This window comes from Mus caroli, unplaced genomic scaffold (assembly GCF_978045245.1).
Source record: "Mus caroli unplaced genomic scaffold, Mus_caroli_1 scaffold_3, whole genome shotgun sequence".
NCBI classification, from domain to species: Eukaryota; Metazoa; Chordata; class Mammalia; order Rodentia; family Muridae; genus Mus; species Mus caroli.
Genome location: NW_028227258.1, coordinates 74,626,753 through 74,644,772, shown reverse-complemented (window position 1 = coordinate 74,644,772; position 18,020 = coordinate 74,626,753). Strand labels below are relative to the sequence as shown.

At 44.8% G+C, this 18,020-nt stretch overlaps 1 protein-coding gene across 4 annotated transcripts; it reads left to right on the top strand.

Moving 5' to 3' along the window:
* Positions 1-1,777: 1,777 nt before the first annotated feature.
* On the top strand, positions 1,778-16,558 carry LOC110291578 (Fc receptor-like protein 1). 4 transcript variants are annotated; one of them, XM_021158791.2, is made up of 11 exons: positions 1,778-1,837; positions 6,540-6,599; positions 6,978-6,998; positions 9,829-10,110; positions 10,278-10,556; positions 10,903-11,031; positions 11,998-12,022; positions 14,597-14,679; positions 14,851-14,922; positions 15,488-15,518; positions 16,480-16,558. In XM_021158791.2, the coding sequence occupies exons 1-11, from the start codon at positions 1,807-1,809 to the stop codon at positions 16,556-16,558; spliced, it is 1,092 nt and encodes a 363-aa protein (XP_021014450.1). In that variant the 5' UTR covers positions 1,778-1,806. The 4 variants fall into 4 exon arrangements, with proteins under 4 accessions (XP_021014450.1, XP_021014452.1, XP_085691463.1 ...); XM_021158793.3 differs by lacking the exon at positions 6,540-6,599; XM_085835337.1 differs by lacking the exon at positions 6,540-6,599 and having other exon boundaries at positions 15,488-15,519; positions 16,490-16,558.
* Positions 16,559-18,020: the final 1,462 nt, after the last annotated feature.

Below are 18,020 nucleotides of genomic sequence, written 5' to 3'. Positions count from 1 at the left end.
AGCAAAGCCAGCCCATCCCCCATCTCTGAGAGACAATGGAATAGGGACTCTCTGGCTGAACCTGGCTTCATAGGCTTCTTGAGGAAGGAAAGAGATCCTATCTCAAAGGAATAAAGAGATTGTTTTCTGGAGTGAATATAAGCAATCATGGCTCAGAAACACAGAGTCGGATTCTTTCTCCAAATACCATGCTCCAACAAAGTATCAATTTCATTAACTTTTTATAGTAACAGAGCAAAAAACCTTCGTAAAGTAACACACTTGCAAATATATCAGGTAGGCAGGTTATAGCAGAGATGGGAAGCCTGATAGAATTGTTAGCTATTTTGTTGGTGAAACATTCTATTTGTACATTCCCAAAGGATTTACATGATGGTGACCAAAGGAGTTGGTTCATATACAAAAGCAATCAGTAGGTTGTTATTAAGGGGGATAAAGATGCCCAAGATAATTTGCCCCTGGATCTGGAACATTCCAACCTCTCCACATCGCTGAAGGTCTAGTCAATCAATCAGCAATTGAGGCACGGTTTCTTTCCAGAAATTCTCATTCACAAGGTGAAGATTGCGATCCCAGGGTGTATTCCGACCCTAGAGTGCAGACAGCAACACCAGTGTGCAGTCTGTAATCCCTGGGTGCAAACTCTGACCTCAAGGTGCAGATGGAAACCCCAGAGTGCAGACTGTGATCCCAAGGTGTATGTTGTGTCCCCATGTTTAATAACACACACACACACACCTACACACACACACACTCACTCAATGTTGAGATGATGCAAATAATGTAGAACAATTACTATGATTGTATTTGTATCAGTTTACCTTTGACAAAAATCATCTTAATCTTAGATGATAAAACATTCAAGAAATGGGAAAAATAAAATAGTTTATTCCCCTGTAATCCATAATGAGACTCACATACAAGCTTCAGGTGACAGAGAAAGGGTGATATAGATGCTAAAGGAAGCAACAGCAGGAATTGCCTACCCTTGACTGGGGTAAGGGAAGAAGGGTGCCACACAAATACAAGAGTTAGTGATGATGGTGAACCTTTTCCAGTACACAGAGGCTAATTGGTGCATATCTAGGTCTTCCATTTTATTCCAAACTCTCCCACTTTATGACTTCCTATGACTTTAAAAAAAAAGTGACTCATGTCATTTATTGGAACATTGAAATTTTAAACATGGTGAAATATCTATATGAATGGCTGGACCCTATATAAATCAGAATATACAATCGCAGCAGACACAGAACATAACCTGCGAATACTCCCTTCCATTCCTGAGTCAGACACAGAGAGATCACAATAGGAGCTTGTGAGAAAGAAGGTGCATTTGATCAGACAGTTAAATAGACATCCTTACCAAAGATGGCAGTGTGTGGTATGAAATCTGGCAGGACTCAAGCTCAGTGAGACTCATTAAAGCCTGGGTCATCTACTGGAAACCCCTGAGATACATGAATATTCATATTTTAATACATAAAGTATTAATCAAAGTTATAAAATGAAAGCCTGCAGCTCCTGATACCCAAAAGCTCCAAGTCATGAAATTGAGTCAAACCATAGGGAGGAGTGTCTTCCATTCTGGGGCCTTCCTGGAGGAAGAACTCAACACTGGACAAGGTTGCTTTGTACTTGTATTTCTGTAAACTCGTACTGAAGGTTAACTTCCGACCACGACTTCCTCTAACCTCAGAGAAGCTGAGGGCAGTTATCTGTGACACCTCTGTGAGTAGCCTGGTTTTGCTTTTTTTTCTTTTGGTGAGAGGAACCTTCAAAGTTACCATCCCCAGCCTGGTCCTCATGCTACCTTGGCTCCTGCTGTTGATCTGTGGTAAGTTGGACAACTTGGAGTGGGCTCTGGGAACGGGGATCTTGAAAAGGATAGAGAATTCGATGACTAAGTTTCTGCCTAGTGATGCTCGTGGTAGTCTGTCTCTCTGTCTCTGTCTTGTCTCTCTTTGTGTGTGTGTCTCTGTCTTTCTGTGTGTCTCTGTCTCTCTGTCTCTGTCTCTCTCTCACACACACACATACTCACAAAATATAGGCAACAACGTGGTCCCTCAGTTCCTTTTCTTCTATCAACACCACTTCCTTTTATTCATACGAGAACCTTAGTGTATCACCAGCCCTCCTCATTCTGCTGTGGCCACTCTGGTTTCTCTGGTGTCACACACCAGAATGGCAAGATTATTCCTCCATTATTAATCATTACACTTGGAAGGCTTACTCGTCACTGACACGTCACGGACTGACACATCAGCTCATCACCACAACATGCCGGCGGATGCTCTTTCAACTCTCTCTCCCTCCTGCACTGCCAGATGACACACTTTAACTGTGTCCAAACAACGGGACTTTAAACAAAGGCTCACCTGGCATCTTATCATCACGTGACATGGAAACCAAATGGCAGCTGTTCTTCGCATCTGTTTTCCCACTCATGCACGGGAGCCATTGTTTCAGGTCTTCTCGTTTCTCCTCAAACTTAATCCTTTTTGGCCCCATTTATAACTTTGATTAATAATTTATTTTAGAACTAAAAATGGCAAAAAGAAAATTCTCCATTTTTCTACTCCCATGACTACCAACTACCTGCCTGCCTTCTTCTTGCTCTGTAAATACACCTTGTCATTCAATACCCTTCTCCTCCACTCAATTGTGTCTCCGTTCCAGCTTGTTCCCATACATGCACAGGCATGCTGGGAGAGCTTCCCTCCTCGTTCCTGCACTGTTTCTCTTTCTCCCTTCACTCTGCACTTGCTGGGTTCACTCTTCGCTCTGTTCACTCTGCACTGGGACTGGGTTCACTCTGCGCTCGCTTGGCAACTTCACTTTGTCTCACTTCCCTGATTATTTCTTTAAAAAAAAAAACAAAAAAACCCAAAAACCTTCATTTTTAGTTACCTGCCATTCTTAAGCTCTTGAGATCTTTCCCCCAGATGTCAATCAAAGCTGGGAACATTTCTATCACATCAAAGATTCCTTCAAGCTCCCAATCTTGTCCCATGAGCTCCTCTCGCATTCTTGACCCAGGCAAGTGTTCAATCATTTCCTTTTTTTGGTGAACTCACTTTAATCAACCTTTTGTCCCCACCTCTCCCCAACATCACCCACCACTTCACCTTCGCCTCACACAGAGGTCATTTCCGGTTCCTACTCCTTATCCTCTGGGGGCAGAGCAGTGGATGATCACTCCTGCAGGGCGCTTTTAACTTGGTTTCCAGAATGCTGTTTCTCAGTTTTCTTCCTGCTTCATATCCGCTGCCCTGCTGCTTCTTTGCTGGGTTGAATCTGTACTCAGCATGTTGGCAGCTTGGAACGGATGCCTAGACTTCACCTGTAGTTTCTTCTCCAAACGCACACACCTTTGTCATTTAATGTGACACTTTAAGTCTAAACTTAAGCTTATTTCACCAGCTTTGAATACTTAATAGCCAGTGGCTACCAGGTAGCTACTAGGTGGCAGCCAGGAATCCTCAACAGCTTTGTTTGATCTCTGTCTGTCATTTCACCAGTACACCAAACTTACCCGATTCTCCCCACAAACTATCTACCTCAAGAAATAGTATTATCATTTTTCTGGTATCTCTGGGGGGGGGGGGACTTAGAAATAGTGCTTAATAACTCTGTGTGTGTGTGTGTGATATTCTCACTCATGCTGTGTGTGTGTGTGTGTGTGTGTGTGTGTGTGATGCTCTCTCTTCCTCTCCCTTCTCTCCCCATCCCTCTCCCTTTCTCTCCATCCCTATCCCTCTTTTCTGCTTCGCTCTCCTCTCTGACCTCCCCCTCCCTCTCCCTCCTTCCCTCCCTTCCTCTCCTGTCTCTCTCATGCCTGCTCTCCTCATGGTTGCTGCTCTATGCCAGGAGGGCTCTGAGTGTCCAGACGGTCTGAAGCTTCAATACAAATTATTTCTCTGCTTCATTTTTCATCCAAGCACTATTCTTTGAAACAATGTTCTATTTTTATCAAAAATTAAATTAAATATAATTATATCACCTCCTTCTTCCTTGTCCTCCCTTTAGCCTCTCATGTCCCTACTCCCTCTCACATTAGTAACCTTTTTTGATTACTAGTATTTCCATATATGTACATAAATACATAACCTCAACCTGTCAGTCAATTTAGTGTGGCTCTGTGTATGCAATTTCAGGGCTGATGAACAGCCTATCAGGGAACTCACCCCTGGAAGTTTACTGACTAAAGCAAGGACAGATTTGGAGCATTCATTATACAGGATGCCACGGTTCTAGGAGACTAAGTTTCTGGGAACTTTTCGCCTCGGGACTGAGTCCAGGCTTATGGCCTGTCACGTGGGTCATTATTGGAGTGGATGTAGCAGTTAAGACCAGGTCTTCCCATATCCAGAACCATCCAGGTTTGAACATTTGCCAATCTAATGACTCTGGTCTGTTTTTTCAGTTTGGAAATTTTGTGGTTATCAATTAACTGATCACCTTCTAATATATTTAGGGGCTTTCAGAGTTTTCGTTTGTTTATTGGAGCCTCTATGTTATATATTGCCTATAATATTCTTTGTCTGTTTTGCTATTGAGATTGCTGCTTTCCTTGTTAATAAAGAAGTATTCTTCAGGTACCCTGAATAGTCACTTTGGTTTTTTGGTTTTGTTGTTGTTGGTTTTTATTTGTTTGTTTGTTTGTTTTTTGTTTTTTTGTATTTTTGGGTTTTTGTTTGTTGGTTGGTTGATTGGTTTTGGTTTTTCAAGGAGGATTTCTCTGGAGTGAGTCCTAGAACTGACTCTGTAGACCAGGATGACCTCAAACTCAGAGATCCACCTGCCTCTGTATCCCAAGTGCTAGAATAAAAGCCATGGGCCACCATCACCCAGCTGAATAATATCCTTTTTAGTCTTTAATAGCAAGAACATATAAGTTCGTCTATTCTGATAGCTCTTAAGATTGTCTGCTACAATATCCTTCCTTTTTTAATTAGATATTTGCTTTATTTACATTTTAAATGTTATCCCCCTTCCTCATTTCCCCCTATGAAAACCCCCTTTTCCACCCCCTCCCCCTGCTCACCAAGCTTCCCACTCCCACTTCCCTGGCCTGGTATTCCCCTACACTGGGGCATTGGGCCTTCACAGAACCAAGGGCCTCTTCTCCCATTGATGACCGACTAGGCCATCCTCTGCTATATATGCAGTTGGAGCCATGGGTCCCTCCATGTGTGCTCTTTGGTTAGTGGTTTACTCCCTGGGAGCTCTGGGGGTACTGGTTAGTTCATATTGTGGTTCTTCCTATGGGGCTGTAAAACCTTCAGCTCCTTCAGTCCTTTTTCTAGCTCCTCCTTGGGGGGTTGGGGGGTGGGGACTTGTGCTCAGTCCAATGGTTGGCTGAGAGCATTCACCTCTGTATTCGTCAGTCACTGGCTGGGCCTCTCAGGGGACAGCTACATCAGGCTTTTGTCAGCAAGCACTTGTTGGTATCCACAATAGTGTTTGGGTTTGGTATCTGTATATGGGATGGATCCCCAGGTGGGGCAGTCTCTGGATGGCCTTTCCTTCAGTCTCTGTTCCACACTTTGTCTCTGTATCTCCTCCCATGGGTATTTTGTTTCCCCTTCTAAGAAGGAGCAAAGTATTCACACTTTGGTTTTCCTTCTACTTTACCTTCATGTGGTCTGTAAATTGTATCTTGGGTATTCTGAACTTCTGGGAATATCTACTTATCAGTGAGTATATACCATGTGTGTTCTTTTGTGATTGGGTTACCTCACTCAGGATGATATTTTCTAGTTCCATCTATTTGCCTAAGAATTTTATAAATTCATTGTTTTTAATAGCTGAGTAGTACTCCATTGTGTAAATGTACATTTTCTGTTTCCGTTCCTCTGTTGAAGGACATCTGGGTTCTTTCCAGCTTCTTGCTATTATAAATAAGGCTGCTATGAACATAGTGGGGCATGTGTCCTTATTACATGCTGGTGCATCTTCTGGGTATATGCAAAGGAGTGCTATAGCTGGGTCCTCTGGTAGTACTATGTTCAATTTTCTGAGAAACTGCCAAACTGATTTCCAGAGTGGTTTTACCAGCTTGCAATCCCACCAGCAAGTGATTGGAGGAGTGTTCCTCTTTCTCCACATCCTCAACAACATCTGCTGTCACCTGAGTTTTTGATCTTAGCCATTCTGACTGGTGTGAGGTGGAATCTCAGGGTTGTTTTGAATTGCATTTCCCTGATGACTAAGGATATTGAACATTTCTTTAGGTGCTTCTCGACCCTTCAGATTTCCCCAGTTGCGAATTCTTTGTTTACCTCTGTAGCCCAATTTTAATAGGGTTATTTAGTTCTCTTGAGTCTAACTTCTTGATTTCTTTGTAAACATTGGATATTAGCCCTCTATCAGATGTAGGATTGGTAAAGATATCTTCCCAATCCGTTGTTTGCCGTTTTGTTTTGTCCTTCCTTAATCAAAACTATTACTGTTAATTTAATGTAAATAGATTCTTCAATATTCACCTCCACATTGTTCTTTTGAAATTGCGTTTACTAATCCTTCCCCATCCCTAGGTGCTACACAGTTTTCTGTTAACAACACAGCTTTCTCTTTACAACTAGATGAAATGCTGTGTAAGGTAGCAACTCAACTTATTTTTCTGTGGTTGGTAAACAAAGTTTCCCAGCTTCTTCTGAATAAATCACTTTTCCCCTTGGGGAGGGGGTGGGGGGGTCAGGGAAGAACAGGGCTCTTCATCATGGAGACAAAGGTTACTAAAATTACCTTTTAAGCATAAAAATGACCATGTGCCTTTTCTGGATGATGTAGAATGTGGGAAAAGAAGAAAGGAATTCAGGGAGGGGAAGATGCAGCAGCAGGGGAAGATGAAGGAGATGTGGGGGAGGCACAGGGAAGAAAAGGGTACTTTGGGGACAGCCCTCTAGAGAAGTTGAACTGTGTGTCTGTGGCACTCACTGCTCTGGTCTAACCTGTACTGGTTTCTTTTCCAGCTCTACCGTGTGAACCTGCTGGTGAGTTATACTTCTCTCCTCTTCCTCACAGTCTAGGGGTAGCTTGTCACCCAAATCAGCACATGAAGCATGTGGATAGCTGAGCAGCCATGCCTGTCCTGTCCCAGAAACAAACTTCAGAGACTCTTCTGGACCCAGGCTATGGCCTGTGTCTGCCCAGCCTGGGTGAGCTGTTCTGGAGCCACCTCAGCACTGGGAGGGAAATATAATCACACAAAGAAGGAAGAGATGGAAGAGAGCATCACAGATTTATGTTAGAAGGGGTCTGCTCTCCTTCAGAGGCTCCAGGTCTGGCTGTGCGGTTCAGCTGGGAAGCACTGCCAATGGCTGAGAAGAGGAAGGCAGAGCCACAGAGCACACAGCCCTGTAGTCAGCCCTCAGTCACACGCAAAATCAACAGGACTGCTGCTTCCTGCTATTCTTAGCTCCACTCTGTAGTTACAGCTGTTCTCTCTCTCTCTCTCTCTCTCCTTCGCTCTCTCGCTCTCTCCCCCTTCCTCCCTGTCTCCCCTCCCTTTCCCCTTCTCTCCTCTCCCCTCCCCACCCCCACCTTGATCTCTCTTGGTCTCTCACTTGCTCTCTGCTATATGCAAATTTAATTGATTTTCTTGCCACAAGGAATTTTTCACGGTGAAGCATATGTAAATCTACCATGCATGAACTGATCTCTGCTCACAAACTACTAACCACAAGGTTAAAAAAGATTGGGGGTTGGAGAGATAGCTCAGCGCCTGAGAGCACTGGCTACTCTCCCAGATGTCCTGAGTTCAGTTCCCACCAACCACGTGGTTGCTCACAACCATTTGTAATGGGAGCTGAGGCCCTCTTCTTGTGTTTGAAGACAGCTAGAGTGTGCTCATATACATAAAACAAATAAATAAATAAACCCTTTAAAAACCTCATCTTAAAAAAAAATAAATAAAAAGATTGTCTGGTGCACCCAGCAACACAGGACCCGAGATCCCCATGATCAGAGGAAACAGAAGGATCTGTTCTTCTAAGTCCATCACTGATATCCAAAGTTAAGTCATGTCTGTGCTAGTGCTATGTGTGCCTTTGGTTTGATTTCTCCTTTTCCTCTAAGGCCAGGCACTCAATCATAGCCTAAACAGAAGCACAAACCCACATCCAGGGCAAGGAAGGAGCTGCTTTACATGTTTCTATGGAAATCCTTGATGCCTGAGAATTCTCTGACATGAGCCTCGGACTACAGGGCAGAACTCCAGACTCCTGCAGTGAGGCGTGTCTGCCTTCTTTCTTCTTGTTAGGCTGGCCCCATCAGGAGAGAGGGTTGCAGGTGCCTAGCCCCTCCCTTTGTCTGCTCAGTTCCAAATGCTGGGAAGTTATAAATCCACTGGGGATTACAGATGTCTACTGAGAGAAGATGCAGGGTAGTTCATACACGAGCAGTTGCTAACTGTAGGTGTAACTGGTGTCTAAAAGGATTCTACAAAATTGTAAGAAGGGTCTGATGTTATACACACTGAACTAGGACTCCCCAGAGACCCAGAGGACTCAGTATTTTCATCTGGCAAATGTTTTCATTCCTAACAGGGAAACTATTAAAGTCTCCCAAATTGAGAGGTTCTCAGGGTTAAGCAAATGCCCAAAGAGACTGTGGCACTCATGGGCTGATGGGACTGTGAGGAGGCTGAGGGAAGCACCTTCATCGAAAGAGACACGAAACCCCAGAGCACGCATCCGTATGACTTAAGACATGTGCTAGACTTTCATTTCATCCCACGCACTCTTCAGAGGTGTGTATAGATGTTCTGAGTCAAAGGACCTGGAGTGTGTGGGTGATGGGTTCAGGGCATTTCCAGGCAAGTGTGCCCCCCTTTCTCCATCAAGAACTGCTACAGGAGGCTCAGGGAGGAGGCAACAGAGAACCAAGCCCTGATATTGCTTCCCTACCTCCTGACTCCCCCAGGTCCCCTGTTGTGTCTTTGAAAGTGATGCTGTGTGTCTGAGATGTCAGGGAAAGTGGAACCTTTGTTCTGATGAATATGGTTTATAAAAAAAAATAAAAATAAAAGTGGTGGGCTGAGTTTTAGCTCAACGGTAGAGCACATGCATAGCATATATAAGGACCCACTGCTTTGATTCTTGGTATTGCCAAAATAAAGGAGGAGGAAGAAGAGGAGGAGGAGGAAGAGGGGGAGAGGGAGGAAGAGGAGAATGCCAACAATAGGAAGAGGAGGAAGGGAGGGAAGGAGGGAAGGAAGGAGAGAGGGAGGGAGGGAGAAGGAGAAAGGAGGGAGACAAAGTCAATTTACAAAAACGTCAAGCTCCACCATACCTTGTGACAGTCTTCAATAAAATTATGCCAGAAATTTTAAAAATTAAAATAATGAGATCTAAGCCACCGGTGAAGACTGCCTTCTGGAAGCTGATCCCAACACATGGGGTTAGGACGTACCAGAGGGATCAGGGCAGGTTCACAGCAAAGGGAAATTCCTGTCTATGAGGGAGGTTGCAGGAGATGCTGTGGATCCTACCGGCTGAGAACACAAAAGATGCCTAATCATGAACACTGCCCTGGAGTTTGCATTTATGCCCTGTCTAGATCTGTGTCTTAGCCTTGTGCTGAGTAGAAGTTATGTCATCGTAGGGTGGGAGATGACATCACATTCTCTACGGTAGTGGTATAATGCTTTTCTTACCCTGAGACTATCAACCAAACCTAAGATGATTCCAACTCAACAGAACACCAGCCCCTACTTAAGCTATAAGAGTCAGCCAGCAGCCTAGGCTCTCGGGACTACCACACCAACTCCTCTCTGAAACAGTCCCTACTCAGAGTCCTCCTCATTATCTTGTGTTCCCACAGGAATCTCTGATGTGAGCTTGAAGACACGGCCCCCGGGAGGATGGGTGATGGAGGGAGACAAGCTGGTCCTCATCTGCTCGGTTGATAGAGTCACTGGGAATATAACTTACTTCTGGTACAGAGGGGCCCTGGGTTTCCATCTGGAAACAAAGACACAGCCTGCACTAACAGCAGAGTTTGAGATCAGTGACATGAAGCAGAGCGATGCTGATCAATATTACTGTGCGGCTAACGATGGCCACGACCCTATCCCCAGTGAGCTGGTGAGCGTCCACGTCAGAGGTAAGTAACACAGATCCCACATCTCAGCCGCAAGTCTCATCTGAGCTCTGTACTCCCCGCGCTCCCTTTAGGGCCCTCAGAGGGGTTGAGCCTCCAGAGGACAGGCAGAAAACATGGGTGTGTCACACTCTCAAGGTACCTTTCTCTAATCGTCCACTGTTGATTAGTTCCAGTGTCTCGCCCTGTCCTTACGTTTGGGGACTCTGGAACCCAGGCTGTGCTAGGGGACCTGGTGGAGCTTCACTGTAAGGCCCCGAGAGGCTCACCCCCAATCTTCTACCAGTTTTATCATGAGAGCATCATCCTGGGGAACAGTTCTGCACCCTCTGGAGGAGGAGCATCCTTCAACTTCTCCCTGACTGCAGAACATTCTGGAAACTTCTCCTGTGAGGCCAGCAATGGCCAGGGTGCCCAACGAAGCGAGGTGGTGGCTCTCAACTTAACAGGTATCTGTCAGGCTTTGGGACTCTCAAGGTTAGTGTCTCTTCCCCAGCACCTTGGGAGAGCTTCGGGGTTTCCAGGGGACGTTGTCAAGGGCGGGGCTGTACATGGTGCTGTCCCGGTGATGTACATGAGAGGCGTGGAGAATGAAGTCTGAATGTCTACCCTCTTTCATAAGTGTAAGAAGCAGAAGTTCTCTAGGTAATAAGGACCTTCCCCACCCACCCCCACCCCCTACCCCCCCCCACACACACACACACTCACTCATGAGGAGCAGCCCTTGAACATAATCAACACAGGAGATGTCTGTTTTCCAAACCCAATCCCTTCCTTACAGTAGTTTGTGCGCAGGTCTCTCCTTAGTGCCTACTGAGAATGGAATCAGCCATCTCTCCTTAGGACTCACTGGGTGGCTGCTTGGCTGTCTTGGCCCCATCACCATGGCCTTAATATTTTGCTACTGGCTCAAGAGAAAAATAGGTTAGTAACTGAATATATTCGTATTTTGCTACTGTAACCTTTTCCTCCTAAAACAGACTGCATTTGTGGCACATGGCCTGCGGAGTGAAGTGCATGCCCTAGCTACCTTGCCTAATGGATCTCCTCATAATCTTTCACAGCCTGTAAAAGCACCATTTTAGGAAAAATCATTTATGTCTTCATATTTCACCAGCTGATATCTTTTTCTTCTATGATTTAACTTTTACATAAAACGTAACTATTTTTTAAATCCAGTCAGCAACCAGGGAAGAGCAACGCTCAGCTCCTCACCCCAGCCCAGCTCTGGTCCTGACGTCAGTGCAGCAGTTTTACCCAAGAGTGCTATCACATGCTTTTCCTTCTCCCTGAACTACAATTCACATTCCTGCAAGCTCTGACCATTCCTGGACCTTTCCTACTTTTTGGATGAAATATTACCCCCACCACCACCACCCTCCCGGAGGTCTCACTTGGTAATATAGCCAATGATTGTTCTCTATTTTGAATTTTAAGTTATTTACCTTCCCCACTTATCCCAACACATAACTTAATATGTAGTTCTTTCTAACCTATTCTCCACTGAGCAAGCTGAAGATGTGTCAGTTGAGGACTGTGTGCAGCTATCATTTGATTTCCATACCTTTCAAACATCTGTGGACACCTTGCCTCATCCCACCTGTAACTTGACCATGTCAGCATCTGGATCAGACTCTGGGCAGGATAAGATTCATCAGGGTGGTTTAAAAATAAAAAGCAAAGAATGTAACAGGTCCAAAAGCCTGTTTCTGGTACTTATGGGCTTTGGGAAGTTGACTTAACTCCTCTGGACCAGAATAACCTTAATTGTGACATGAAGACCCCATAAGTGCCCCCTTGGGACATAGTGCCATCCAAACTGAGCACCACCAAGACAGGAGGGCGGTGAAAGCCCCCACTGATGCCTGCTCTCACTTTTCTGTCTTGCAGGAAGACAGTCAGAGGATCCACTCAGGTAAGGGCTCTGTGTTCTTCTATGTGCTGATGATGCCAAAAATCTACTTTTTAAAAATTATTTTTTGAGTGTGTAATGTAATTATATCAATTCCTTTTCTCCCTCCAAGTATTCCCATATACCCTTCCCTGCTCTTTCAAATTCTTGGTCTTTCTTTTCTATTGCTGTTATACACACACACACACACACACACACACACACACACACACACAAGTGCGTATATATTTTAAACATCACCTGCTCAGTCTGTATATTGCCCGTGTGCCTGTTTCCAGGGCTGGCCATTTGGTATTGGATAACCTACTGGTGTCTCTTCCCTGAGGAATATGTCTCTTCTACTCTCAGCGTTCCTTAGCTGCCTGGAGTTCCTTGTGTACAGACTTTCTTTCCCCTGGCCACTTTAGTATGTCCATTTTTGTCACCTTTGTTTAGAAAGTCATGTTGGTGAGACTTTAAGGCGGTAGCTTCCAACATGACTGGGAGACATAGCCTTGCAGCAAACTTTGGACCGTCTGGCTCTTACAGTCTCCCCCTCCCCACCCCCGGCCCCTCCTCCGTGATGTTCCCTGAGCCTTTGGTGTGAAAGTGTTTTGTAGATGTATACACTGGGAATAGACTTCACAGTTGTGCCTTTTAATTGGTTGTGGCTTTCTGTAGTGGCCTCTGTCTGTTGCAGAGAAGTTTCCTTGATGAGGGGTGAGGACTACACTTACCTGTGGGTGTCAGGACACATGATTAATATGGAGTTAGAAATCGTGCAGGTTTAGCAAACTGGTGGTTGTGCGATCTGTAAGACTGATGACATCATTAACCCTGACCACTGCACCCTCGGGGGTCACTCCGCACTGGTGGCTGCTGTGGTTCATAGGTGTCATGGCTAAGCAGATCTGTGGGTTGCTTCCTTTCTCATGGATGTGCATGGTGCCTTCGGCTGCCATGAAAACCTTTAAAACCTTGATATCTTCTCTCATGAGCTGCCTTCCCTGTTTGACCACAACTAAAACTCACTCCCGAGTTTCTCCCGTTGGCAACTTTTGAGCATTCGTTTGCCATTTCTCATTTACTAATTACTTTAAACCATTTTGCCATGCTCTCTGTGGCTTCCTCCCAACACCTCTGTGGTCTTCTTCGATTTCTTCTGGTCTTGTCACTGGTTTATGCAAGCAGTCGGCCTGCTTACAGTAGGGAGCTTTGAGTGAGTGGGAAGACCCTGAGATTCTAGAGGTATTTCAGGCCAGGTAAGTGGTATGAGCTGTGTGTCTCTGAAATGTAGGACAGACAGCAAGAAACACACTGAAAACACTGTTGGAGCTTAGAGGAGTAGAAAAGTTCTAGAATACTTGCAGGCTCCAAATTTAGTTTGAGTACCTTCCACATGAACAGTAAACCCTTGTTCCATACCCCGGAGGCGTAGCATGTGCGTGGCCATCTTCCTTTGCTCCTTATTCAAGTTGCTTACTGGGGTCCATTTTTAACTGAGACGAGTCACTGTTTCTTTACTTAGCATCCTGCACTGTTCTAAGGGACTAGGAGTTAGACTCCCTGATACGGAGACAAATAAGGAGAGGGATCATGACTAGGTAATGAAGCAGGTGAATTTCCAAGATGCTGGCTTCTTCACCACCCTCCTGGCCTGAGACAAAAGCCTGGCAGCTGAAATCAAAGGCCGTGTGGGATTTTCCTCTTTCTAATAGTGCCCTGATGATAGACAGACCCAGCAAGTTCAAGATCTTTCTAAAAACAAAAACAAACAAACAAAAACGATTTCTTTATTTGCATACATATAGATGTTTTGTCTGTTTTGACTGTATATCATGTATGTGCAGTCCCCGTGGGATCCCCTAGGACTGGAGTTATATATGATTGTGAGCTAAGCTGCCATGTAGGTGCCGGGAGTTGAACCCAGATCCTTTTGATGAACGGTCAGTGCTCTTAGCTGCTGAGCTACCTCTCCAGCTTCCAAGATCCTATCAGGACACATTTATACAAAAGTTGTGGGCCAATCAGTCATTCAGGACTTTTTTCAACTGATCAACCAGAGATTAGGAGAGGAGGATCCTTCAATGACTTAGAAACAACAACAGCAACAACAAACAGGCCTCGCAGAAAAGTTAGACCTCAGCTTTTCAAGACTGGCCATCCCCTTGCTTTGCTGAGGGTCTTCCTCTGCGAGCCTGCTGTATGTGCGTGTTTCCTCAGCCCTAGTAAAAAGCCTTTCTTCCGCTGCTGGTTCTGTCTTCCGCCGTCTGCTGTGGTCACAATTTCTCCACTGTTGCCTTTTGCCTGCAGGATTCTTCCTGCCTTTGAACTCTTTTACCAGCAGAGAAAATGAGTAAGACTCAGATCCCTCCATGGTAACAGCTAGATGCGTGGGCGATATCAGAGAATGAGTGAACAAGACAACCCGTTCCTATGGGACATGTGCAGCCCCACAGAGCCCCAGTCCACGCACGAGTGAGGGTTCTGCTTATACCACAGAGCTGTACCTTCCAGCTGACCCTTTCCTTCACACTTTAAAAATCTCAGATGAACACATCTGGGACATCTGGGATGCCAAGTGTTTTGTGATTGCAGGAACCCTCCTCAGACTGTGCTCCAAGGATCCACCTACCCCCAAACCCCCGGCCCAAGGCAGCCAGAGCCCCTGTATGAGAACGGTAAGGCTTCCCAATGATCCGAGCCAACACAGCACAAGCGGAGGGGGAGGCTCTACAGGATGTTCTGCTTGACAAAGTCGATTCTGCTGTGACCTCGTAGGAGGGGACTGGGGTGTCAGTGGAAGAACAGGGGGAAAGGACTGTGCCAATACATCCCTTCTCTTGTTTCAGTGAACGTTGTAAGTGGCGATGAAGTGTACTCTCTAGTGTACCACACCCCACAGGTGCTGGAACCAGCAGCAGGTGAGACATGAAATGGGATGGTTTTTTTCTCTGACTATTGTCTGTCCCAGAACCAAGAGGACAATCCGTAGCTCTGCTCCGGAGCATGGCAGCACTTGTCCTTAGGGCTGACTGTAGATACTTGAAAACTGACCTTTGTTCTGAAAGCTGTGTCAAGGAAAGCCCAGTGCTTGTCATTAAGATAGCCGAGAACATGGCTCACATGGCCTGTTTTTAAAGTTCACCCTAAGATGCCGCCTGCCCTCTTAGCGGGCCCCACTCTCTCCTTGCCCCCCTTCACTGGAGCTTCAGCTCTTGTCCCATCCTACACATGACAGGCCATGACAAGGACAGAAGTATCGAAGTGTCTCCAGTGGCAAAAGAGCCCGCTTACCCACCGACCCCAGTCTACCCGTTCTTCTGTGGACGCTAAGAATTGTTCATGTGATAGAAAGGATAGGAAATACTACCTGAGATCAATCTATAGATAACAGGCAGAAGGATCAACCTTAATTAATGGGAGGTTGTAACAAGCTAAATATGAGTAATATGAGTAGAATCTCACTGCTTATTTGTCCCTCCACAGCTCAGCATGTGAGGACACACGGAGCAAGTGAGGTAAGCCATCTGCGCTTATCCTCTTGGCTTTCTCTGTTTCTTTCGGAGACCATTCTAATAACCCTCGCAGTACAGCTGCTTAGGAAAGGAACCATATCAATAGCCTTTATCTGCCAGCCCCGTAGAGACGGAAAGCATGCAGTTTTAACATAAAGAATCAGTGCATGAGGGCGTTTTGGAGGCTTATGGGTACATTTCCCGGAGCAACGAGCTGACGTGTAGTTCAATCGTGGTTTATACTTATTTTTAAAGTTCTATTTATTTGAAAATCTTTATCCTAAAATACTGTTGGGCTGGACAGCCATCAGCTAGTGCTATGTGGTTAGCAATATAAAAGGAACTAAATTAAAACTGAGGTAATGTCTTGTATTATGAAAAAGTCCTAATTCATAACTCCTGGATAATTCAAGATATCCATGGAGAGAGCGCAACAGTTAAGAGCCTTACTGCTCTTATAGAAGACCAGAATTCAGTTCTCAGCACCTACATTGGACAGCTCACAACCAGTCGCATCTCCAGTGTCAGGGGATCCAGTGGCTGCTTCTGCTCCCCATGGGACCTGCACGCATGTGCACACACTCACATATAAACACACACATAGATAGATATGTACAGTTTTTAAAAATTCTAAAGGACATCCATGATGCTACAAAGGTACTTTCTGAAACTTGTATTCTGGCTTTGCTCCACCAAGCAGAATTCAAGTTCTCTGTGGACTCTGGGAGCACATGTAGTTTATTTCACTTTGACATCTTTGAACAATGACTGCCCATGGAATTCCTCGGCAGGGACACCTCTGGAATCTTCCATAGTCACAGGCTCTTTTGATAACGCTGGCAGAAAGCCACAGGCTTCCCAGAGGCTCCTTTTAAGGTGTTGTGTGTGCATAAGACAAAATGCAGCCAGGCTGACTGGGAAGCGGCCCAATGGAAGACTTACCCTTCTGTCTTCTCTTCTTTGATCCTTTCAGGTCTCCTCTGGACTCTATTCTAAGCCAAGGATAGACATTGCATATATGGACTATGAAGAAGCCATGTAGAATTATGTAAACAGGAACTATGGAGTGCTACATACAAGCCCAAGGCCTGATGTGGCCTCCAAGGATACTGGGGACAGGGATAGCTTGCCAGCCCAATTTCCCCACACACTGCGGTTCATTAGATGGGTCCTTTACCTACCCTGTGTGAAGCTGGAGCAAATCCTGCAGAAACCACCCAGGAAAAACAACTTAGAGAAGCCAGACGCATTTGCATCTGGTTGTTGCCCATTCATGTTGGGGCATGATGAACTGCACACAAACTTTTATTTACAGGAGGAAAATGGTCTGACGAAAGCAACTAAGGTCTTACAGCAGAGGGACAATGCGACTCAGAGAGCACAAAGCCGAGATCAATGGCGTTGCGCGTCTGCTGTGGAGACAGAGCCATGCTTCCTCTGTGCACATACCTTAGAATACCCGACAGTGTACTTCTGAGTCACTGTCATCAATTTAGAATTAAAACACAGTTGCATAAAAATGTACTGTTGGCTACACTTCATTTTAGTGGCAGCGTGTTTTGTGTGTGCAGGCTAAGCTAAACCCTCTTGGGTTTATAATAGTCTTTGAAAGGTTCACCAAGTTCTAAGTTTTGAACTTGATGCAACATTTAGACTAAGATTTATGAGAATGTTTTGCAGACCAAATTTTCCTAGAATTTGAGATTATCCTGCTTCAGTCTTCCAAGAACTGGGTTTACAGTTGTGTGCCACCAAATGCTATTCGTTTTATCAGTTTTAAATGCATGGTCCAGGAACATCATCTACTCTCACAACATTTTAATACTTTTGACAACTGATGGACATTAAAGTTGCTTCAGATTTTCATAGGATAAACGCAGTGCCCATTAAATGTCTTCACATTTGCGCTCTCCTGTGAGATTATCTGAGGAGTGCATTTGGAAATTGAGCATGACACAATGTTAATAAATGTTCTCACATTTCTCTCCAGTAAATCTATAAGAATCTACACAACCTCCAACAACACAAGAGGGAATCTGCATGTAGGGGAAAGACAAAGTCGACTTATTTTTTAGGTTAGTTCAGCTGATCATCTGTGCATCAAGTCAGTTATTGGTGTTTATTATACTAGTTTCCTACATTTAATCTTTGCCTTTTCATTTTTCTTTTATTTTTCAAAGATGCAAAGATTGTCTTTTTAGATTAAAAAAATAACAGTAAAAGTCTTATAAGAATAAATCAGGGGGTTTGGGAATTTGTCAGCAGGTTCAATGCCTCAGTTTGATCTACAAAACAAAAATAAGCAAAACCCAGAGAGCTAAAGTATTTGCCTATCTCCCTTATTTACAGAAACAGAATCTATCTAAGCCACTGCATATAATATTACTTTTAAATATCAAACATCCAAACCCAGGATGAATTTTTTACAAAGTCTTGATCTGCTAGTATGGACTTCAGTGAGGCAAGGAGAAAAATATGTCACTGATGCATCACATTGAAAACAA